General features: G+C 47.0%; 1 protein-coding gene across 1 annotated transcript in view; it reads left to right on the forward strand.

Annotated features, from left to right (window-relative positions):
• The window catches only part of LOC149361130 (nose resistant to fluoxetine protein 6-like), a 66,819-nt gene that overhangs the window by 24,776 nt on the left and 16,886 nt on the right, over positions 1-25,157 (forward strand). Inside the window, exons 4-8 of the mRNA XM_089572590.1 lie at positions 2,754-2,838; positions 3,950-4,041; positions 13,250-13,429; positions 20,735-20,828; positions 21,530-21,616. Of these exons, the coding sequence (XP_089428716.1) occupies positions 2,754-2,838; positions 3,950-4,041; positions 13,250-13,429; positions 20,735-20,828; positions 21,530-21,616 (538 nt within the window). The remainder of the gene's footprint in view (positions 1-2,753; positions 2,839-3,949; positions 4,042-13,249; positions 13,430-20,734; positions 20,829-21,529; positions 21,617-25,157) is intronic.

A 25,157-nucleotide genomic window follows, 5' to 3' on the forward strand; every position in this document is an offset into this window, starting at 1 on the left:
CGTTTGAAGCAAAAACTCGGAAATAACATTGTTCGCGCGCTTTCGAGAATTTTGTCTGCTTTGACTGCGTCTCCTGCGCTCGCGCTCGGTACTATTCGTAATGCACTACGACGACCAGGAGGATGTGATGTGCACCGCAGCTGTACAAACGTTATGATTACAGCCCTGGAGTAGAGTAATGTCAAAAATTAATCATTTTCTAAGGATCGTTAGCCAATGACAAGTTGCTGGTAGAAGTGATAACTGCGATACAAGCATATTTTTTCCCATAGCCGCTTTGCTGACGCCAAGTGCGGCTCGCTTGTCTGCTGGCTCTGCTGTTGAAGGCGTCGCGGAAATCGATCATGTCTTTATTTTATTATGTGACGAGGAACACGGTAAAACGGTGACTCGAGTAGCTCCTTTACTAGAGCGCTGGCCAGTTCCGAAGCGCGCCCTCAGCTGTAAAGGAAAAGCGTAATTTTTAATCGTCTATAACTTCGTTGTTATTGATGCTAGCTCAAAAATTCTTGCGCTGGGGTGACGAGTGATGGAATGCCTATCTCCCGTCTGCTTTATGTGATCTCAATTAGTTTATTGTATAGTCTCTTTAAGCGACAACACCTTACTGGAGCGCTGTGAAGAGCAATAAAGAAAACAAACAAGTTCCAAATTATGTGCTGACTTTTTGTACGCGCCCACCACAGCACGGTGCAACTGGGTCCACACTAGACGTTCTGCGCTGTTAAAGGAAAGAACGAATGCAATACAGCACAGAGCGCTCTAAAACGGCTCACGTCAAATATTTATTCGCTAACCAACGAAGCTTAGCACTTTTTTTTTGTTCGCCGGCGCTGCGAATGATGGAAATTTATTTCTGTTAATTCTCACACAACTAGCCAGTAGTCATACAAAGTATGCTATCAAGAAATGCAGGCGCAGAATCTTGGAAAATAAAAACGACGAACCCCAACAAAATTCAATGCACAGCTAAGCAAAAGCAAGCCAAACGCGTCCTTTTGGGCGGTTCATGCAGCGATAGCTTAGGGAAGGGTAGTGCGGACGTCAAATTCCGCGTTGTCGGTCCTTTATCGCGCTCACCAAAGCTGAATAATGGGCCTGTTGATAATGCTTCTCCAATGACTGAGACCATCCACGAAAAGATGCAGACAAAACGCCAGCAGTGCGTCATTGCCGGCAGAAAACAAGAAGGATGGATAGCTGGGCGAGTGTTCATTGTGGGTGGTACAGCACGAAACAGACGAGAGCACAGATAGCGCTCGTCTGTGGTGTCTCTTTCTTTTGTCCTTTCGTCTGTTTCCTGCTGTACCACCCACAAAGTAAAAAGAAAAGCTGCCCTGACAACTACAGAAACATGTATGCTAAATGCGAAACAGGATTCACTTATAAGATACCGCGCACCTGTCGAAAATTTTACAGCTGTAAGAGGGGAGAATGGGTTATCGAAAGGGGGTGTAAGCACCGAATGAAAATTGATGCCAGAGAGGGTGGTAATCTCACCGTGCAATGCAGCAGTTGCACCGGCAATAGCGCCCTATATTTAGGGGATGTTTCCTTTCGGGACTTGCCGGCGCGGTGGCTCTGTGGTTGTGGCGCTCGGCTGCTGACCCGCAAGACGCGGGTTCTATACCCCGGCCGCGGGGTCGAATTTCGATGGAGGCGAAATTCTAGATTCCCGTGAACTGTGCGATACCACTGCACGTTAAAGAAACCAGGTTTGTCGAAATTTCCTGAGCCCTGCACTACGGCCTCCTCATAGCCTAAGTCGCTTTGGGACGCTAAACGCACATGAACCGAACCAAACCTTTCGGAAGCACAGGAAAACGCGAAAGGTACATGAAGCCTTTGAGGTGACCGAGATAGCGAAACATGGTTACCTTTGCGTAATTTCACATTGGGCTTACGTTAGAGGAACTTGATTCTTAATTTCTGGCATAGGGACCGCAGCGGTGGCCTAGTCGCTTGAGCATCCGCCTCGCATGCGGGAGGTACGAGGTTCGATCCCCTGTGCCGCCAGGCACCCACCGGTGATACAATGGGGGCAACCCTTCCCCTGGTCTGTTGCTCGGCTTCTTTAGGGTGGAATGCTTGGGAAATGGGTCCTTGACCCCACCTTGGGTAAAAACGAAAAACTTTGTGCCATGGAGCTGTTTGGCCACAGATGCACTTGCGCTATAAAAATCCATGGTCATCAATTTCTGGTATAGGTTACCCCTCTCGGCATGGCGCCTGCGTGGCTGTTACTCGGGGCTCTAATTAGAATAAAAATTTCAGTTGTTAATCCAATCAGTGTCCTGTGCTACTCCCTGTTTGTGTGCTTTTTTTGTCTTGTTCAAACACTTCTTACCGGTGACCTCTAGGTGGGGTGGATTGATAAGTAGTCGATAGAGCAACTACTTTCCGCTGATTAAGGCAGGAGGAATGATTATATACCCCATTAACAAAGAAACCCGGCGTTGTTGTCGCCGTCCATGAAAAAAAGTTCAGAATACCGATGACGATATCATCTCCAAAAATAAAAAAAAAACTCTTCCGAAGGTGAGGTGAACTGAACCAAGAACATTATGATTGCGAGGCAAGCCCGAGAGCCACAGGCCAGAAAACCACGCTGCTATGCGAATAACATTGAACCGAGTGTATGCTAATAAATAGCAGACTCGTTAGAAAAGAAAAATCTAAATTAAAAATAATGCTTTCGCCTTCGAAGCCCGTAAGTAGATTTAAGTTCCTCCTGTAATTGTCTCTTCTTCCAGTCATCCCTTCAATGATAAAAGTTCAAGTCTCAAACTGCGTCACGGCGGAACCGGAACCATGGAATACAACGGAGACAGCAATTGTGTAAGTTTTTTTTTCAAATTAACCGAAATCAAATGGATCTCCCTAGTTTACTCTCTACATGGTTCTCACTATTTACCTTTATACTTTTACTGCTCAATCAAACTGTCTGTCTGAGCTTGGTATTGCCTTTGCAACTGCATGAGAGCTTTTACCAGTTCATGTATTGCAGACAGGACGACTGGAAACAGTTATCAGATTGTCAATTTTTTTTCTTTTTTACACAACCAGAATGAAATTTCAGATTTTATATGTGCCAGAAACTCAGGAGGATGAAATAAGCCCGAAAATAAATTGGAAGCACCTTTACAGTATTAAGTGCTCACAACGTAAATCGAAAATTTTCATGAGGTGTGCCACTTCCAGTTCCAGCTATTATCTTCTTCTCTTGTGTTCTGCATTTGAAATCAAGTTTCGGAAATTGTTTATGCCAGCAGCTGAGGAAAGGTGGACGCCGGCGTTCCTGAGTACTTTATTTGATTGCTACTATGCAGTGGTCTTCAGAGAGTGGTGCGATTGAGAATTTCAAATTTTCCGAAAAATAGACTGTGTATTGGTAGAAATGTTTGGCTTACTATTTCCTCAACCCCGTTAATGAGTAAAAGAAAGGGAAACCACTTCGACTGTGTTATATAAAGTTCATTTCTACGCATGCATTTTTTGAAGCCCGGTGACATTCGCATTTGCAATTTTAATATAGGATGGTTACTTTGTCACCATTTTCAGCCAGTAGTCAGAAGCAATAAACTGCACGCTTTCAGTAATAGATCAAATCAACGAAACTTTCCGCTCTCGAAGACGCCGTCCAGGCTTCACTTCGAGTGTGGTGCAACAATTTCATACCACAAATACGGTTGGTCTCTATTTTGCATACCACAACTGTGCTTAAGGCTTCGTTAAAACTTCTTTTCGAATGAGTTTGTGCGTATTGTTCTCTCAAAAAAAATTCAGCACAAAAAGACACCGACCGCGAAAAAGTTTTCAGCAGTCACTTAAGTGGCCAATGGACAAATAATGAAGTGGACTTCAACTTTTTAAACAAAACGAAATCTCCCCAACTGAAATAATGATCATTTCCGACTTGTTTTGAAAATGCGCATCTTTCCGTGTCCAGGGCATTTTTAGGCGTCCTAGCGGTGATCATTGCAGCTGCCACCGGGATCGACATCTTCCTGCGGATGCAACCAAAACGTGGAAAAAAACGAGGTACGTTCGGAAACTTTCATCTTCGTTGCTATATTAAATTGAAGTCTTTTTACGATTCAATAGCCATTTCCTTGTGCGCGTGCGGTATTGGGTATGGTGGAATTTAAGACTGAGCAAAACGAAACAAAAGCGGGCCAGTTCATATGGTTTGGTTTGGTTTATGTGGGTTTAACGTCCCAAAGCGACTAAGGCTATGAGAGACGCCGTAGTGGAGGGCTCCGGAAATTTCGATCACCTGGGGTTCTTTAACGTGCACTGACATCGCACAGTACACGATCCTCTAGAATTTCTCCTCCAAAGAAATTCAACCGCCGCGGCCGGGATCGAACCCGCGTCTTTCGGGTCAGCAGCCGAGCACCATAACCACTGAGCCACCGCGGCGGCCCAGTCCATATGGTCTCAAGATTGCACATCCTACGTGCTGGTCTTGAGACCAGTTCATATGGTCTCAAGACCAGCACGTAGGGTGTGCAATGAACAAGGACCCTAGTACGGGTGCCACAACAACCAATAGCGTTTATACTGTAAAACAATAGAAACGGAAGACATGAGGGACATAAACGTAAACAAAAACGCCGATTGGCGAAGCAGGCTGCGTTGAGCGAGCACTTCCGAAGTCTCCCGGAAATATATTGCTATCAGGAGCAGCTGCACATTACTTTGTAATATCAAGGCCCTGTTCCTTTTATGAGCCGGCGTAACTCCGAAGATTTTCAGGGTGTCAACATTTCACGGACCTCACAATATTGCGCCTTTCCTGAAACATAGAACGACGTGTGCCCTAACGCTGTACAAGACATCGGGTATGGACGCCAGCCTGAGTGAAGATGTAATGGGAGTAATGTGAATGTAGATGTAATGTAAGTGGAGCTTTCCGTTAAACACTGACTAGATCAGCTCCAAGTAAATTGCCATAAGACATCATAATGCGCCTAATTACACTAAGAAACGCAGCGCATAATTATTTTGTTTGTTTACTATAACCCCAGAGTAAAGCACATCGCACAGATGGGGGTCGAAAAATAAATATAAAAATCAGAAAACTTATACGCGCATATCAATAAGAACTGAGACACAATGTGGTAAATGTGCTGGTAAATACTATACGGAAATACTGTAGAAATACTATGGGGAATACTATACTTAATTGGGCTCAGAAAATATTTTTCTCCTATTGTAGCAGCATACGTATTTTGAATTTCAGAAAATGTAGTTCTGCTACTGCAGGCTGTTACTAGTGTGAGGTGTCAGGGTTTCCAGCTTTCAGCATTACTCCTCCCGCAGGGATTCATCTGCAATGCGTTCTTCAAATTGAAACCAAATTCGATTTAAAAGGTACATGACACAATGTATACAGTCCTTGGCAGAAAGAAAAAAAAACCTAAAGGCACGATGCTAATGAAAACACACATTGGTTAAACGGTCACTTAATATTCCAAGGCACAGCAACAAAGAGAACAAATGGAAATGACGTTATTCAGGAAGAGCATACAGAGTTAGTTAAAGAACTTTTGAAGAGAACGGAGTCTACAGTGTTGATTTATGATACAGGAAATTTATAATATTCAGTTACGCATGGAATGGACTGACGAAGCTCACTTGCAAAGTAAGCCGTATGCGAGCTTTTTAAAGCTTCATGTAAACTAACTATGTCATTGTGGCCATGGTGAGCAGAAAAAATCGACTGGGTGAATCTGAGGTTTCCGAGGTGGCACGTTATCATAATAAATTTTGCGAAAAAGAGAAATTCGTGCACTTTCCGCGGGTAGCAAGTGAGTGAATGTTTACAGCTGTTTTCATTTGTGTGATACTGGCAGTGCAGTTATAAATAGCCGATATAAAACGGACTGGTTAATTCTGTACTGCTTCTTTTGCTGGAGTTAATATTGGGTGATAAGAGTTCGATATTAACCAGACATATTCTAAATGGGCGAAGAAATGTTTTGTACGCCAAGCCGCAATGAAACGAATACACGCATATGCAAAACGGTTCTACTTTGCAGCGAGGTATTAGGATAAAACCGTTTTATGAATGTGTACTACTTCGGCAGTCGATTTAACAAGAAATATAAAGCAGGAAAGCCGTATACTGGAGATAAAGTACTTATGTTTTGTTGACAGGCGCTGTTCGCGTTTAATTTTGGCCTGACTGTAGAGCTGCGTTTTCAGTGGTTACGGCACAAGGTGAAAATTACATTGCAAGTATTCCGTTGTGCCATCCGTTTTGGTAGGCGAATGCCATGTGTGACTTGCAGTACATTGTGCTAATTATCTAACTCAAATTTTGTAATGAGATTTTATGTATTTTAAAAGTCGCTTGTTTCGTACCTATGTAGGACACACAGCGTTACTGCAAGAAGTCTGCAATGATTGACATTTTTAATCTTAGCTTCCATATACAATGTTCAGCATCGGTTAACCACAATATTCAGGTCGGCTTGAAGTACCGGAGCTTCTGTATTGTTTGAATGACTGCTTATGTCCTCCTGTATTACCCAGTCACCAGCGAACGAGCATATCTAGGAACAAACTAAATTTGGTAAGTTATTCTTGCATACTAAAAACAATGGAGGCCCGATATCTCATCCTTGGGGTGGTACCGATTTCATGGATGCTGAGAGAGACTTTGTGCCTTTCGCTGCGGCAATATGTAAAGGTAGGAAGCGAAGCTTGACTCCACTAATGCAAAGGTGGGTCAATGCTTAGAGAACGGAGTTTATGCATGAGAGGAGAGTGGTTCACTTTATCAAATGCTTTAGAGAAATGCCGAAAGATGCCACCAGTTATGCAACTTTAATACAGAACCATTTGCATGGTTTGGGTAAATTAAAAACGCTGTTTGTCACACGAGAACAATTTGGTAAATTCATTTTGTAATGCGAAAAATTCATATCTTCTAGAAGGTTATGAGGGCAAGATTTATGGTCCGTTATTTTAGAAGGTACTGACAGAAATGGCATGGATCTGGAATCGAATGCATGTCGCAAAGTTCGTGCATGCCTTGCGTTTCTTTTTCTTTTGCGGGCGAGGCGGCCACGGCGCCGGTTGTTCGCAGGCATATCGCGACACGGCGATGATGATTTTGTCATTATAGTGAAATATCTAGTTTACTATAATATGATTGTAGTAGGACAAGTTCTTCAGGCCAACGACCCCGACGAATCCATCGGCAGACGATCAGCCTTGTGGCGGCTGAGCGAAAACAGTGATGAGGCGACGGTGTGAATATGTTCGCGCTTCTACATTATCCATATTGGAAATGAGCGAAACGAACGGCTATATTTCAGATGCGCACACCTGAACACTCACCAGCAATAAACACTTGCCAAATTAATTTCAGTCGACGACGACTCCCTTCCCTTCCGCGACCACTAGGCCTAGCGAGTCGCAGGGTTGGATCTGTGATTGCGGCGGCTGTGAAGAGCGAATCACAAGTTTTAGCGAATGGAAATGGTCACCGAGTGTAGTTTTGGCAACAGTGACCTGAAATAAACTATTGCTTACATCGCAGGGCACGCATACGATGAACGTTCAATGCCGGTGTGACCCAGACTGCCGAGCCGGGCTTTACGGCCAGTAGCAGTCGTCGCCGTCTCTATCTTGTGGATAACAAGTTAGGCCGTTTCAGTTAAAGCGAACGGTCACCATACATACTTCTGGATAAAGTAGTTTAGAATAAAGTACTGGTCACGTCGGAGGAAGCCAGGACGAGAAGCGAGATGCGCCGATCCAGCGCGATGTCAACAACCTGGCTGTGAAATGTTTCTCAGGCGTGCGATCACATCATCGCTTCCCACACATTATCGAACTGTGTCAACAAGCACGGGTACCGGTAAAAAAAGCAAACAGTTGGTTTAATAGAACTAAAGCGCAGATTGCGTTTTATGCCAGGAAAACGTGCACTAGCTGTTCGTACGCAGTGATGCAAACAATAGTATGAGTGCAGTCGTCCTTATCGGCGCACTCCTGGGGAAATTTCATGCTGACGCTGTAAATGTTCATTGGCGTAATATCGCCTCCAAGCACTCACATAGACAGAACACGAGCTGTTCGCTAAACAAATAGCAGTAAAAAGCGAGCAGCGGGTATCGAAATGAAGAGCCGCAGAGCCGAAAGCAGTCGCGCGGCTGTGGGCGGGGCGATGCCACGGCGGCGCGACGGCTATTGGTCGGGTCGGGCTGTGTTCGCGTTTCGAAGGCATTCCAAAATCTGGAATGTCTCCGCGCAGCCCCATCGACTCGAATGTCATCTGAACCGAATGCTATTGAAAAACTTCGTGTAGCAGCGTTAGTTCGGCAGTCGAGTCGAATGACATTCGGTTGGAAGGCATTCGAAACGCCCGTGCAGCAGAGGTATTTATTAGCATCGCTCCTAGTTAGGACTGTAGCCTTTCCCCGCGTCCCTTCCCAGTTTCTTCGTGTTTCTTTTCCCCCTTTTCAACATCTGCAAATCGCTGTCGCGCTATGCCTTGGGTTTCTGTTTGTGGTTTGTTTGCGATGAGAACGCGGCGGCGGGAAAACCGTGAGCCGCCGCGGTGGCTCAGTGGTTATGGTGCTCGGCTGCTGACCCGAAAGACGCGGGTTCGATCCCGGCCGCGGCGGTTGAATTTCTTTGGAGGATTGGATTGGATTGGAGTAAACTTTATTTGTGCCTGCAGTTGGACGCTCGCGCGCCCCGACGAGGGCCTACGTCGTCTACGAGGCTGCCGTTACTCGGCGCGGGTCTCCGCTCGCCGTTGCCGGCTCGCTGGATCCCTGCCTTTCGAGCGCCCCGAGGACCTGCTGGACGGCCCATAGCTGTTGGTCATGGTCGTTGCTCTTCGCGGCTGCCTCCAGCCGCGGCGGGATTGTTCCTGAGCTTGCTTCCTTTGGATTTTTGATGCAGTCCCACAGGATGTGCGTGTGATCTGCCGGCTCCCTCCGGCAGACTCTACACGTATCGGTCGGGTAGGTCTCGGGGTACATGCGATGCATCAGTCTCGGGCTCGGTAGCGATCCGGTCTGGAGCTGTCTCAGTAGTACCGCCTCCGCTCGACTCATTCTAGAGGCCTGTGTACTGTGCGATGTCAGTGCACGTTAAAGAACCACAGGTGGTCGAAATTTCCGGAGCCCTCCACTACGGCGTCTCTCATAGTCTTAGTCGCTTTGGGACGTTAAACTCCATAAACCAAACCAAACCAAAACCGTGAGCCGGGTGTTGTCTTGGAGATTTCGGAGCGTGCGGACGTGGGTGAGGTCAGCCAGGGAAGTGGTGGGCAAGCGAGCTAAGGCGGGTGTCTGACGCGTAGAGCGCGGCGACGGCGGCCCCGAAGACGCGTGGCCCAAGATCGCCCGTGTCCGCATAAGTCCCGCGCGCTTCCGCAGCCCGACGCTCCCTGCGACCGGATCTTGCCACCCCGCAGCTAAGCCACCGTTTCTCCCCACTCCCTGGCACTATTTTTCTTTGTCCTGTCGCCCTTTCTTGTCGTAACCTTTTGTACAGTATTGCTTTGTTTTTGTAGTGTGGTTATATAGTTTTCGCCCTTCAGTTTTCCTCTTCTCGTTAATAGTTGTTTGAGTTCTCATTCTTTGTTTGTTATTCGCGTAGTGCTTGTGTATTCAAGCTACTTTGATGGGCTTGGTGTTGTAACTTTCTGTTGTTATCGTTTGCCCGAGTAAAGAAGTTTAGTAAAGAACTTGTCTACGCCTCATGCCTCCGGTATACGGCTAATCAGGCCCCTATCGCCGGTCAGCAGTCGAACCTCATCTTTTGCACGCGGGGTGGAGAAGTTTGTCGCTCCTCACCCTCCGAACTTACGGAGCATGCAATGGTGGGCAGGTTGGGCCGATCAGTTATAAATTCGGCGTCAACCAAGCCATCAAGTCGCCCCCAATATCATGGCAAATTTTAAACCCCCGCGAAAAGAATGTTATTCCTAATAACATTCACTCACAAAGCGCCAAATACGTGCATGCACTAACGCGGCTTGCCGAGGAAGGAAACGAAGATGAAGCTGTGCGCACTTCACTGGCACGAGCGCACACCACCTCCTCGTCGCGCCACCAGTTTTCTGCGAAGCCTTGCACAGTCGCGCACTGCGCACTTCACGCAGTCACGTCCCAGTCACTGCAAACTGTTCTGCACTGCACTTGGAATAGAAACAGTTCAACACTGCACACAACATACGCACACCTTGCGTTGCTAAGCATTCCAAGCATTAAACAACCGTCCACAAAGCATAAAGAAAAAAATGACTACCTATACGGAGATTTCAGTCACCGATCTCACAGTTTTTGTTTAGCTTATTTCAATTACACATCTGAATTTCTTTCATTTATTTCCTAAATCTTATTATTATCATTATTATTATTTTTCCCCATCATTTATTTTCTTGTTTAACATTCTGAGTACCTATCAGTTGCCTCCTGTGTCTTGGCCAATCCCCCGCAGTGGGTACGCGCCATTATTTAGAGGACAACAACAACAAAGAGCCTTCATAGCTCATGATCGTCTAGGTAACGGATAAGATAATCAGTGCCGGCCTCGCGTCCTCATTTACTGCTGCACTGAATGGGACTTCAGCGTACCTCTTGGTGCGGAACTTTCCACACAGAAATTTTCCCCCGCCTATTTCGACTGTGAGTCAGTTGGCTCGAGAGACCGCTCGAGCGTCGCATGCGAAGCTTTCGCGCCTTTTCTCTGCCGACTCTATAGCCAACACGTCCGAGCAATGCTTCCTAACTCGGCTGACATTACCGTCCAGCCTCTTCACTTTAGGCGTCCGCTAGCTCTCCTATACTCTCACCGCCCCTTCGAGCTCGGCCTTTCTTTTTCCAACATCATGAGGGCCGGGGCATTCCATAGCTCGTTGCTCAGTCAGCCGCTCAGGAGCCGCGACCTCGCCGGGAAACTTCTTCCCGAAAGTCTGCCCCAGTGTACCATCCTGCAGGTCAGGCGGCGCTGTCCCCGCCATTGTGACGTCTGAGGGTGGTACTTGCACTCGGCTGAACCGCTCTTCCAGCGCATTCGTTTCAGGCGTTTCCGAGCTAACCTCTACACCGATTGCACAGCCGAGCTCACCACCTCGTCCCTAGACGATACAAAATTCCTTCACTTGGAACGTGAGCTCCCTATGCTCGGGAGGTGTCGGCAAACGCACCTGATCTGCTGCCGATGCCAGTTCCGCTTCCGCCCCGCGGTCGCCTTACCGGTAATTCCTTTCGCCGGCCTCAAGCGCCTTCCGGGCTGTCTCACGTCTTACTTCGCTTTCGTTTGAAGCGGCATCAGAGCCTTTGCTCCTGCTAGCCTTGCTTCGGGCTCGGAGAGCCTCAATTTCTCTCTGCATCTCCAGCAGCGACGGCGCTCATCATCCGCTTTCAAGTGCTCGAGCCGACGAGCGGAGCGCGCCTTATCCCTTTCGTCCTCATCGCGAAGGCGCTACTGCTCTTCGCGACGACGGGGGCTGATGGGGTGTTGCGGATGCGGGCGATCTTGGACCACGCGTCTTCGGGGCCGCCGTCGCCTCGCTCTACGCGTCAGGCACCCGCCTTAGCTCGCTTGCCGACCACTTCCCTGGCTGACACGTCCGCACGCACCGAAATCTCCAAGCCAACTGCCCGGCTCGCGGTTTTCCCGCCGCCGCATTCTCATCGCAAACCAACAAACAAAGAGAAACTCAAGGCACAGCGCGCCAACGATTTGCAGATGTTGAAAACGGAGGGGAGAAGAAACACGAAGAAACTGAGAGGCAACGCGGGGGAAGGCCACGGTCCTAACTACGAGCGATGCTAACTTGCGAAGGTCGGGAAGGAGCCGGAGCATTGAACCGTCAGCTCCTCAACCCCACAACGTGCAAGCGCTCGCTAACAGGCGATAATACTAGGAGGGGGAGGAGTGGCCTTGACCGTCCAGCTTAGCGAGGGGTCAACCGTCCACGCGGGGCGGGGGGGGGGGGGGGGGATCACCGTTGCCGCGTCGCGACATGCTTGCGAACAACCGGCGCCGTGGCCACCTCGCCCGCAAAAGAAAAAGAAGCGCAAGGCATGCAGGAACTTTGTGGCAATGCATCATGTTTCATCATATTCGTAGATATGAACTATATTTCCGTTATTCTAGTCAGTGTTTACGGATGCAGAATGGTGAGTCCGTGTAAAAATATGCCAAAAAGATTTGAAGTGGTACTGAGTACTACACTTTGATCTTAGCCAAAAGGCCGAGACAGATACTTCGCATTTCTTTCCTCAAAAACCAATTTACCGACTTAACAATTTTTGTACTGAGTACTATTTTTAAAGTTTGTAACAACCATATTAACTTTGCAACATGATGTCAGTTTTACTTCCACGATGATGCATTTGATACCAGCAGAATGGAATACTATGGGGCTTATTCCATAATTGGACTGTGGGTGTTTAGTAAGCTGATCGCTACTTGAAGGCGATGGAAACTATTGAATGAAAGCGTTATACAGGAGTGAAGCGCGCTGCTGCCTGGGCGTTACGTTTAATAATGTTGCTTTTAGTGGGCAAGTGACAGGTGTGCTTTTTTTATTCTGTTATTTGGAACACAGTGTTTAACATGTTCAGAAATGTAGTTTTGAAATATGAGAATTCTTTGGCTGATATGTGCCAAAAATACACAAACTTCTGCTTTCACGAATTGGTTAAGAATTTCTTTTTCAAGCAATACTTTTTTAAACCTTCCAGACGGCACTTAATGCTTCAAATTTGAAAGAAGAAACAAACAGCGGACAACACTAACAAAGCTTGGAGTGACCCTGACTGCTATTGCACATTAACTTCAGTTATGTGCCACGTAATGTAGTTACTTGATAGCTAGCTCTCCGTATTTTAGGTTCTGTTTTCGGTATACTACCGCACCCCGAATAGCGCAGTACCTAAGTTAATTATATCAATTGCCTCTTCGTTAAAGCTATTGCTCAACACTGCAGACGCAGTCTGCTTTTTGTTTATACCTGCAATTTCAGAAAACGGGAGTTATGGCGCAGTGAGCCCAGTATTTCGAAGATCCACGCATGAGCACTATCATGCAGAATCGGAAAGTGCCTCTCCAGACGTACTGTCGGAGGTTTCAGTTTTCCTTCGGCATGTTAAACTTGTGAACAAAATTCTTGCGGGCTCTTTTTTGGTGCGCAAGGATCTGTTAACTTTCTGTTACATACGTTTCGCCCTAGTCTTTGCGTTAAGAGAGACTTGCACGCGCTTTCCAGGTTCTTTGGTTCAGACTTTGACAGCGTTATCTGCGGTGTCAAACACTTGCTACCTGTTCAGCGCTGCCGACCGGTCCGACACTGACGGCTACCGTCTGCAGTTTCTTGACGGCCTGCGAGTCTTCAGCATAGGCCATATCGTTTTCGGCCATTGCTCGGTTTCGATGTCGGACAACGCGTGTAAGTACGACACGGATGTTTTCTTTCCTTTGCATATCTGTGCTCTGTTTGAATGATTATGTGTGTGTTTCGGCAAAATTCGGCTGCTGCAGCACTGTGGACGAAGATGACGATCCATAGCGCACACAATTGAAGGGATACAACACAAGCGCTAAACTTCCACTGAGCGATCTTTATTTGGCACGGACAACCTTATAAAGATCACGTAAGGTACAGGTATAGATGACTAAGACCGATTGTCTTGTCAAGTTCATGACGTGTTAGGAATGAGAAAAAACACAATGCAAGCCACGAAACAGTGAGCACGTTTCACACTACCGCCCGCTGCCTTGAATCTAAGGAAGCTAAGTCTTTTTTTGATAATGACACCGAAGGATCACTAACTCAATTTTCCAATCCCTCTTTTTCCATCGCCGCGGCTTCAATTATCTCCCTCTTTTTTTGATCACTATTTTTTCCTACCGCTGAACACTCCTCGAACTTAGGCGCGCACTTGTGACCACGGCACTGACAAGTCAAATTACCTGGCCCCTCATCTCTTAACTTTTCTGTAGTGCTCGCTGAGTTGCTTATTCAGGCAGCGGCCTGTCTGTCCGATATACAACTTGCCACATGAAAGTGGCAACCTGTAAACAACGTTATCGGTGCAATTTACAAAGGGGTTCTGGTGCCGTACAGAGCAGACGCTCCGCTCCTGCTCATCGGGACGTGTGTCCTTACACATGCGGGACAACTTTTATTGCGAAAGCAATACTAGTTGCACTTTCAGTTCGTCGCGGTCGGTAGCTACCAATGACCTTTAGCATGACCCCCTGCTGTGACGTCATGCCGTCTGCCGCAAAAACCATGGGCCCAACTCGCACAATCGCGTAGCGAGGCCACAGCTACCAAGTGCGGCCTAACTCCCGCTCCTGCCGCGCGCGGCGCGCTTAGCGGCCTGACGTCATGCCATCTGCCGCAAAACCGGCCGCGCAGCGCGCCGGCGGCCAGACGTTGCAATGCCGCCTACCGCGAAAGCCGCTCGGCAGAATGCAAAGAGGAAGCAGCAGTGAGCTACGGAGACCGAAGAAGAGCGTGAACAAAGAATTTCTAAGCGGCGTGCCCAGTATGCAGCTCGGCGACAACGTACAGCCTCTGTGGAAGAAGCTATGGAAGAACGTTCTACTCTTATGAGTATGCTCAACGCCATGGATGACGATACAGAAGTGAACAGTGTATCTCTAGCTCAGCGGCAACGTGCAGTCTGTACGGCAGAATCTACTGAAGAAGCTATGGAAGAGCGTCCTGACTTTATGAGTGTGCTAAACGCCATGGATAGCGATACTGCAATGAGTAGCGTATCTCTCTCCTGTGCAGAACGCCGGAACGCGACTAAACGGCAGAGACGTGCCCAAGAAACTCCGGAACAGCGACAGCAGCGGCTCGATAAGGAACGTGCATTTCGGGCCAGGGAAAAGGAAAACTACCAGCTGAACCATAGCGTAGCTACGGATATTGCTTTCGCAATTACCGGGCTTAACCAAGCTAAGCCACAGCCAATTTTTTGGGGATGACATGCAAACTCTAACTCCAATTTTCTCTCCAGTCTTTTTGAGGCCGCGGGATAGCCTGTGAATACGGCCTGTGTGGGATAGCCTGGTGTGTACAGCACCAGAACCCCCCGAATCAGATCCAACAAAAGGACTTTGAAAGCTCAGTCCATGATACACACGTTTTCAGGTTTAAAAGCAGAAAGACGGTAATCAGTTTTCACCCAATGTGAGCCAGTAAACTACGATTTTTACGTAGACAACATGAAAAACTTTGCGATTTACCAAAACGGTGTGTAGCACATTGACGCCTACTTTTTCCCAATTTTTTTTTCGGGAAGCGTGCAATTCGATGCAGGTATGGAATCAAGCGACACGTTAGCGACTCCTGTCTGATTCCAGGCCACCGCGTGCGGCTGGGCTTGACATGCTCTTCTTTAGGGCCAAATCGGCTACTGACGTGAGAAGCTCAAGTGGATGGGCAGCAAAAACCAGCCCTTCTACCTGTTGTAGGAAGCTGGAGGGCAGTCATTGCCAGCAATATTTTGTTAATGAGCTTTTTTTACGAGCTCGGAATTGCATGATCCATCCGGGAGGACAGGCGTATTACCTCGAGGTTCGAAGGACCACTAAGCATGTGCGGGAGTACCTTGGCCTGTACATGGCATGAGTGCTATGGCAAAAACAGGCCATCGTCCAGAAACTTGGTGCGGTTTTGAACAGGGGTTTCGTAAGTGAACACAAGATGGGAGAGACCGTCAGAAAAAAAATCTACAGAATACTGTACACCTCATCTTCCGTTTGCATTTCAGTGCACTTAACAAAAAAAAAGTTACTCATTAGCAAATGTGAATGTTTTTACAGCCTTAGTTGTGTTCAGGCAGTCATTGAGAAAACGGTCACATTTTTCAAGATAAATGTCACTAAGTATGGGGGATATACAGGAGCCTATTCATATGCCTTTTTTTTGCAGGAAAATGAAAGACTTCCACCATGTGAATGTTGATTGCAGGTGCAGGGAGAGCAAGTGTAAAAACCTTCCTAAAAAAGTCATTAGCAAATGTGAATGTTTTTACAGCCTTAGTTGTGTTCAGGCAGTCATTGAGAAAATGGTCCCATTTTTGAAGATAAATGTCACTAAGTATGGGGGATATACAGGAGCCTATTCATATGCCTTTTTTATGCAGGAAAATGAAAGACTTACACCATGTGAATGTTGATTGCAGGTGCAGGGAGAGCAAGTGTAAAAACCTTCCTAAAAAGTCATTAGCAAATGTGAATGTTTTTACAGCCTTAGTTGTGTTCAGGCAGTCATGAGAAAATGGTCCCATTTTTGAAGATAAATGTCGCTAAGTATGGGGGATATACAGGAGCCTATTCATATGCCTTTTTTTTGCAGGAAAATGAAAGACTTCCACCATGTGAATGTTGATTGCAGGTGCAGGGAGAGCAAGTGTAAAAACCTTCCTAAAAAAGTCATTAGCAAATGTGAATGTTTTTACAGCCTTAGTTGTGTTCAGGCAGTCATTGAGAGAATGGTCCCATTTTTGAAGATAAATGTCACTAAGTATGGGGGATATACAGGAGCCTATTCATATGCCTTTTGTTTTGCAGGAAAATGAAAGACTTCCACCATGTGAATGTTGATTGCAGGTGCAGGGAGAGCAAGTGTAAAAACCTTCCTAAAAAAGTCATTAGCAAATGTGAATGTTTTTACAGCCTTAGTTGTGTTTAGGCAGTCATTGAGAAAATGGTCCCATTTTTTGAAGATAAATGTCGCTAAGTATGGGGGATATACAGGAGCCTATTAATATGCCTTTTTTTTGCAGGAAAATGAAAGACTTCCACCATGTGAATGTTGATTGCAGGTGCAGGGAGAGCAAGTGTAAAAACCTTCCTAAAAAAGTCATTAGCAAATGTGAATGTTTTTACAGCCTTAGTTGTGTTCAGGCAGTCATTGAGAAAACGGTCACATTTTTCAAGATAAATGTCACTAAGTATGGGGGATATACAGGAGCCTATTCATATGCCTTTTTTTTGCAGGAAAATGAAAGACTTCCACCATGTGAATGTTGATTGCAGGTGCAGAGAGAGCAAGTGTAAAAACCTTCCTAAAAAGTCATTAGCAAATGTGAATGTTTTTACAGCCTTAGTTGTGTTCAGGCAGTCATTGAGAAAACGGTCACATTTTTCAAGATAAATGTCACTAAGTATGGGGGATATACAGGAGCCTATTCATATGCCTTTTTTTTGCAGGAAAATGAAAGACTTCCACCATGTGAATGTTGATTGCAGGTGCAGGGAGAGCAAGTGTAAAAACCTTCCTAAAAAAGTCATTAGCAAATGTGAATGTTTTTACAGCCTTAGTTGTGTTCAGGCAGTCATTGAGAAAATGGTCCCATTTTTGAAGATAAATGTCGCTAAGTATGGGGGATATACAGGAGCCTATCCATATGACGTTTTGTGTGCAGGAAAATGAAAGACTTCCACCATGTGAACATTGATTGCAGGTACAGAGGGAGCAAGTGTAAAAACCTTCTTAAAACGCTAAAATGCTTATTAACGAAATCTTCTCCTCACAGACTGCACTCCATCTTCCTGCAACAGGCAGAACGGCTGCTTTCAGCTGCTTATCCACTTCTTACGTAAGTGGCCGAGTCAGCCCTAAAGAAGAGCATGTCCAGCCCAGCACACTACATGACCTCGAACCAGACAGGAGTCGCAAACGTGTCGCTGTGATTCCGTATCTCCATGCAATTTACACTCCCTGAAAAAAGTTGGTAACAAAGCGGGTGTTGATGTTGTGTTCGCTACTCCTGTTCGTCTGGCTGGCTTGCGCGGAGCTGTCAATGAAGAAAATGGCAAGGTGACTAATTGTACCGCGAAGCTCCAGCAGCCCCTCATTCCTTGTGATAAGGGGCTGCTTAGAAGATTCCTCTGCCTGGCAGTGGGCAGTACGCAAATCAGACTGGGCGCTTTATAAGTGAAATACTAAAAAATAAACACTGCTATAAAGTATCTAAAGTACTTTCTCTAAACCTCGGAATTGAATGTCGGGATTGTGAATGGGCAAAAACAAAGAAGAAAACAGTGCGTGACGCTATATCGTGCAACAACAGCGATCGCAAAAAAACGAGACAGCACTACAAGGGAAATAATCGAGGCATATAAGATACTGAAGTAGGGGAATTCATGTGTCAGCACCTCTTCGTTAACACTGCGGCAAATAGAGCTGTCACTTCTCGGGGACTGATAATCTCTATCGATTTCTTTTTTTTTGCGTGTTGTGCATCTTTCCATGCCGCTGTCATCTCTGTATACATACTTGGTGGCACGGAAATAAACATTCAAGTGATAGGGAGTGCTTTGTTCTTTTTCGTCGCCTCTTGCGCTTGTCCGTGTTCGCGCTGTTAGACACGGAATGCGCGACCAACTAATTAAATTTATAATCTCGGCGACAACTGTGACCGCACCGCACAGGTCGGCGCATTCAGCCATGAGTGCACTCCTATACCCTCTCCCACACTCAAGCCTTAGTGAGAGTTGGTGGATGTGAGTGTCAGTGGACGGGAGTGTGAGTGAGAGTGAGCGTTAAAGTGGACATGAGTATGACTGAGTGATGGTGAGTGGATGGACAAGTTGAGTGGGCATGAATAGACGTGAGTGTGTGTGAGTGGTCGTGAGTAATGTGAGTGGTTGGTAGATGCGATCGAGAAGTTTGCCGCGTGTGTTTTGAGACGACTGTATCCGCGTAACTTTTTGAATGCAGTTGAGGGAGCAAATATTCCCTGCAGAGGGCACTTGAAGGTTAGGTAGCGTGTCGATGTCTTTGGACGACCGAAGTATAGGATTCAGCTGGCCCGGAAAAGGCAGGCTTTCCTTCCTGTTCGCCTTGCTAGTTATTAAGAGTTAGCATGGTGCAGCCCCTTCGCTTGCCAGTGAGTCGCTTTGTGTCCGGCCCTTCGATCGAATGTTGCACTGCCACTTCTGGAAGGACGGATGTCTCTCGTAGCGCCTTCTACACTGCTCGAGCCCATATACGTAGAGTTCCAATGCTTGCTGCTGAAACAGCCATCAGCTTATCGGCGCTAATTAGCGTAAGGTCAAATGTTTAGGGGAAACCCCAAAGGTGGAGATTTGTAACAAGGGAGTAATTACTCATTGACATCCGCCCAGGCGCAGCCACAGGGTTACAAAGGAAAGCTATACAGCTTTCTCAGAAGCATCGTAGTTAAAGAAAAATTCGTCCTGGACAAATGTTCGAGCCCGGGACCTCCGAAGCGGTAGTCCCGGGTTCGAAACCCGGCCCACCGCCGGGTTGGAGTGTGTGAAAGGACGCAGCCGGTCCTTTAAAAAACACGGAAATTCTCACGCCGCGAAAAGTATTACTCACCCCATACGTTCAATGTGTTCGTGCAGACTTGGGGACTCATCACTGTCAAGAAAAGCTGATTACTGGTATTTAGGCACCGCCCAAGGCCATCTCCAAGGCGAACTCATTATTGGTACTTAGGCGCCGTTCAAAAGCTTGTCAAAGCATCGTAGCTGAGGCTAAACAGGCGCTCATCGTGTGAGCAGCACGCGCGGCAGCACACGTGCGGAACAGTGCCACGGGCCGTGGGAGACGCGTGATAAGCAAACACTGCCTTCGTGCAACGAAACTGTGAAAATTGGCCAAAGTGCAAGACAAAGCGCACTGACCATCACCACATCTTTGCAGGCCAGGCTATGCTGGGGGCGGGGGGCACGCATCGCTGGCCGGGGTAGCAGGTCTATCGCCTCTTCTGTCGTGAGCACACAAAGAGAAAGAAAACTCTAGGACGCCGTCCAATCACAAACATGCACTGCAAACTTCACAGCGAGCGAACATGAACGTGAGTGAGTGGATGTGAGTGTGAATGAGTGGATATGTGCCAATGAGTGGACATGAGTGTGAGTAAGTGGAAGTGAGTGTTAGTGGACAGAGTGTGAGTGTACAGTGGTGAGCAGCCTTTTCTAGAGCGCTTGAGCAGTGCGCACTTGGTAACAAAAACCGAAATTAGAGAGCAGCCCCTCATTACAGGGCAAAGTTTTCGTGCCTGCTTTGTTTACGAGGCTATCTGGCGCTACTTCCGTGCAAGCGTTGCAGCTGGACCCTAGGGGCTGCCACAAAATCTGGATTTGTTTGCAAGGAAGTGCACGGCCCGATCGCTCTAGACAAGGCTGCTCACCACTGTACATTACTGTGAGTGTGAGTGGTTATGAGCGCGAGTGGACATGAATGGGAGTGTGTCGAATGAACATGAGTGTGAGTGTCAGTGAGTGGATGTGAGTGCGATTGGACCTTAGTGTGAATGAGAGTGAGCCACCTCTCATAGTGCCAACTTAGCCTACTTAGCCTCCTTTAACGTCCAGGATATTCATGCCGAATAACTTAGGAGGCCTGTCCTGTGACCACTTTATGGAGGCTTACCGCTGCCTACAATCTGTTCAGCCAATTGTTTCGGACAATCTGTAGTCTTGCTTTCTGTATCATATCGAAGCGAAAAATGTTGTTAGCCGACCTGTGGGTTGTATCTGAACACCGCAAGTGGCTTGGTGAACAACTCATCTTCAGGCATTCGACTAATGTGTAGGGCTTATTTGGGTCAAGTCCTCGAAAACTGGATGTGTTTCTTGGCAATTTATGATATAAAAGTCATCACACTCTTTTCTTGAATGATCCGCTGCAAGCTGCAACGCAGGTGTAAATGCGCTCTCAAGCCCTGAGAATTAAAAGCGCGTTGTTTTTTTGCAGCACGTTACCTGAATGTCCTCATTGCCTCCCAGCACTGGCCATCCATGTTTGTAGCAGCAGCCTTCAACAGCGTTGACACGTTCTTTTTCCTCAGGTAAGTGATGTAAGCAAAAATGCATTTATTCAAATAAAGCATAAAAGAACACTATACTACAGCGAAAATAACAATCTTGGAACCATGAAATTCTCCCAACCCCTTTAGCCCCGAAATATAATAATGCAAGCGGGTCGACGATATCTGTAAAGCTAAGCAATCCTATGAATACTTTCTTCCGAAATATGATTTCTTATTTAATTCTCCCAGAGTTAAGGAAATTGTAATGACATTAGTTGGTTATATGAATGAAAAAAAACTGGCAGTCCCCGGCTTAAAAGTTTACCTGATGTTTCGAATTTGTTCAGTTTCCGTTGAGTATTGCCAATAACTAGTGCAGGTTGTTAAACAAGCGAAGTTATGACATACGTGTAACGGTATGCAATTACTTCACTTTTCCTTGCAATGCTCCAGGGTGGAGAAATACAGCTACCGTCAAAAGATTTGCGCCCACAGCTCTAAGTTGTTTTGGAATGAATATTCCTAGTATACTCAGTAAAGTGAAGCTTCCAAAAACTCCACAAGCATCAAGCTTGTGGAGTTTTCCGCGAGAAGAATTCTCCCGGATTTTCAACGCCCTGTGGTATTTATTGGCGGTATCATGTCTCCTTTATGTGGCTCAAACAAAAAGCCTTTGACCTAAACACTTTTGGAGACGACCGTACATTCAACGAGTCTCTAATTCTCTGATCATCTTACAGCGGATACGTCCTTTGCTCCAGTGTGGCCAAGCAGAACGGGAACAGATTCGCCATTTTCGTAATCGGTGTGCTTAGAAGATTGATTAGGTAAGCAAAATTATGATCAGCTAGTAATTATTTCCCTTACTTTATATTTGTGTTGTTATGATTTTCTGTATCGTGTTAACGGAATGACCACTGCAACTAATACACAGTAGACACATTTCCTGAGCAAAGAAAAGCGCATAGGAAAGAGGGGTAGCAATGCAGGACGGTTATTTTATTCCTGCCGAGCTTAAAGCCTAGCAAGATATTTAGTACCACTAATGAGCATGGGTCAGGGGTGCGGGGATGAAGTTAGCCTGCGTATTTGGCAGCTGCAAAGCGTATTAAAAAAAGCCTCCACAGCATCTAGGGTACTCATCAAATTCTTAGTGATTTATCTCAATACCTTTATAACATTTGCCCACGCCAGTTCGAAATGTGTACTGGTGTAAGTTAGACGACTGCGGGCACTACGGCGTAGGGCAGAGCGCAGATACCGACGCACAAAGTCGCGCTTAGACATCAGAGATGCAAGACGTCTACAGAACAAAATCCAGCGAAGAATTCAAGCCCTGCAGACACAACGTCGCAGGACATTTTGCGAGACACTTGACCCACGGTAGCCTTTGTCAGGCGTTTAGAATGTAATCCGTGGCCTTCGCACGTCCCCTCAACAGCGACACCCGCTTCGGTCCCTCGCGCTGCATCAAAAACGCAGCGAGGTCGCGGTAGGCGAAGAATTTTGCGCAAGGATAACAGGCCAACCGAACCCAGACACAATGCTGCACTGCAGTGATGTTCCACTTTCGCGGGATTCACGAATGAATAACCTGTTCTCCATGGAGGAACTTGACGCTGTGCTGGCTTGTTGCAGAAGGTCATCATCGCCGGGGCCCGATGGTGCGACATGCTGCGCACTCGCCAACCTTGGCCAAGAGGCTTGACGGGTTCTTCCGGATATATACAACAAGTCATGGTGTGACGGCATAGTTCCTAATAGATGGAAGACCAGTCGTCTTGTTCCACTCCTTAAACCGGGAAAATCACCACTCGACATTTCAGCATACCGCTCAATTGCACTCTCCAGCAGTGTCGGGAGAGTCATGGAAAGAATGTTGTTAACACGCGTGGAATGGTACCTGGAGCGATACCTACTCTACCGTGGATTTATGTCTGGGTTTCGACCTGGCCGGTCTTCCACCGACAATGTGGTTGACCTTATAACATCCGTCCAGCACCAAAAAAATTTGAAAAGATTGACCGTGGCACTATTCATGGACGTCAAGGGCGCCTACGAAAACGAAACACACCAAGCCATTGTGGACGCATTAGAAGCTGCTGAGATTGGAGGCCGCATGTTCAGCTGGATACGCAGCTATTTGGCAGAGTGGTCGTGTTTTCTCCAGACTGAAGACGGACCACTCTTTGCATCTAAATTCGCACGGAGTCCCGTAGGGTGGACTGCTGAGCCCAACTCTTTTCAACATTGCTCTCATCGGCCTGGTTGACTCATTGCCACAATCCGTTCAGATCTCAATATACGCCGATGATATCTCTGTTCGGGCATCAAGCGTGACCCGTCCCCAAGTTCGTGCGAAACTACAAAAGGCGGCAACGATACTGACGATATACCTTCGTCAGCAGGGCCTAAATATTTCGACCGAGAAAAATTCCCTCGTGGCGTTCACGCGAAAAAGAATGACGAGTTACCCGATATATATTAATGGCAACGCCATTCCCTATGAGAGAAGCCACGGCTTCCTTGGCATTGTTATTGATAGGAACCTCTCGTGGAGTCCCCATCTCTACGACATGCTTAAGAAACTGACAGCGATTGTTCATATTCTCTCCTTCCTCGGGGTAAAGTCCTGGAGCGCATCTATGTGCTCGATGCTAAAACTGTACCGTTCGCTGTTCCTGGGATACATGCGGTACAGCTTTCCCATTTTAAATAACATTAGAGACAAATCTTCAGACACTTCAGAGTGCTCAAGCGCAAGCTCTACGAATCTGCCTTTGACTACCTAAACGTGCCTCAATGGCAGCCACTATTCTTGTCGCTGGGGAGCATCCTGTTACTTCATACATTGCTGTTGAAACCATGAGAACACACATTCGGCACCTCACGCGAGTTCCGAGTCATCATCTTGCAGCTCTTCCCGTACTCAGACCACATACTGCATTTCCAAAAGTAATTCAAGCTCATCGTGCAGTTCGCCCATGCATCAAGACCATGCTCACCCATATGGAGTGTCTATGAACCGCGGGTACACCTCTATTCCAGGAATTACTAAGAAATCTGATTTATCGTTGCCCGCTCTCAGACAACTGACACTGCATCATGCATTTTAACCATAAACACCGCATACATGTCTACACAGATGGCTCAGTGACTTGAACAAGTTCTGCGGCGTCTGTAATGATACCGGCCAGGTCTACTTTAATGAATGTGAGGACTACCTATCTTACCTCTTCAACTGGTGCAGAACTAGCTGCCTTACGGCCGGCAGTTCAATTCATCAGTCAGGAATCTGCACATGACTGGACATTTTCACCGACTCTAAAGCAGCCCTTCAAGGCCTGCAACCTGCACTACGCCGCGGGTCGCACGAACTCGTTGCAGAAATCCGCAAGCTGTACGTACCTTGACGCCACATTGAAAGGACATGACATAATTTTCCAATGGCGGCCGGGCCGCTGCGGTATTCATGGCAATCACCAGGCCGACGATGCTGCCCGTTCTGCCCACAGTGACGGAATCCCTGTCAATATCCCTGTAACGAGAGCTGAGGCAGCGTGTGGGCTTCGTTCCTTGAGGCTGGAGCACGCACTTTCAGCGTAGAACACGGGAGAGTTCTGTAACCGGCGCCTCAGGGCATTGGACCCTGGAGTGCGCCTCCGTCTTCCATGTGATGTAGAGCGTCGTGAAGCAACTTTACTGTGTCGTCTATGGCTCGGCGTTGCCTTCACAAATTAGTATGCTTTCCGGATCGCGATGACCGACAGCCCTTGTTGTGTAAACAGTGCTGTGAAGAGACAATAACTCATCTCTTGTGTGAGTGCCCTGTGTTTGTGACCGAAAGACATAAGCTGTGTTGCGCTCAGGACCGCCTTGATCCTTGCCCTTTCACAGAGGCCAAGATCCTCGGTCCGTGGGCACAACAGTCGACTGTCATCAAGGCTTACAAGGCACTCTTTTGTTTTTGAGAGACTGCCTTGATTGACAGATTGTGACTGTCTTTCCCGTTCCTTCTCTCTTCCCTCTTTAATCCCCTCATTTCCTTCCCCTGTGCAGGGTAGCCAACCGGAAACCTTTCTGGTTAACATCCCTGCGTTTCCCTCTCTCTGTATCTATCTGGAGCACACCGAGACGCGGGCAGCCAGCAAAGAAGACGAAGAGAACGCTGGCTTACAATGTTTTCATTTTTACAAGCAGCGCGATACACAAGGCTGAAGACGAAGCAGTATGCATGGGTTTATTCTTATTGTAAGGTGTAGTTCTTTTCGGCTCTACTCAGATTTTCATTCTGTCCCAGCTTCTTTTATTCTACAGGCAATTTTTCTCGTTACCACGTGTGCTTGGATCCAAAAATAGAGATCAGTT

This window comes from Amblyomma mixtum, chromosome 2, assembly GCF_055824585.1.
Source record: "Amblyomma mixtum isolate Tamu chromosome 2, ASM5582458v1, whole genome shotgun sequence".
Taxonomy (NCBI): Eukaryota; Metazoa; Arthropoda; class Arachnida; order Ixodida; family Ixodidae; genus Amblyomma; species Amblyomma mixtum.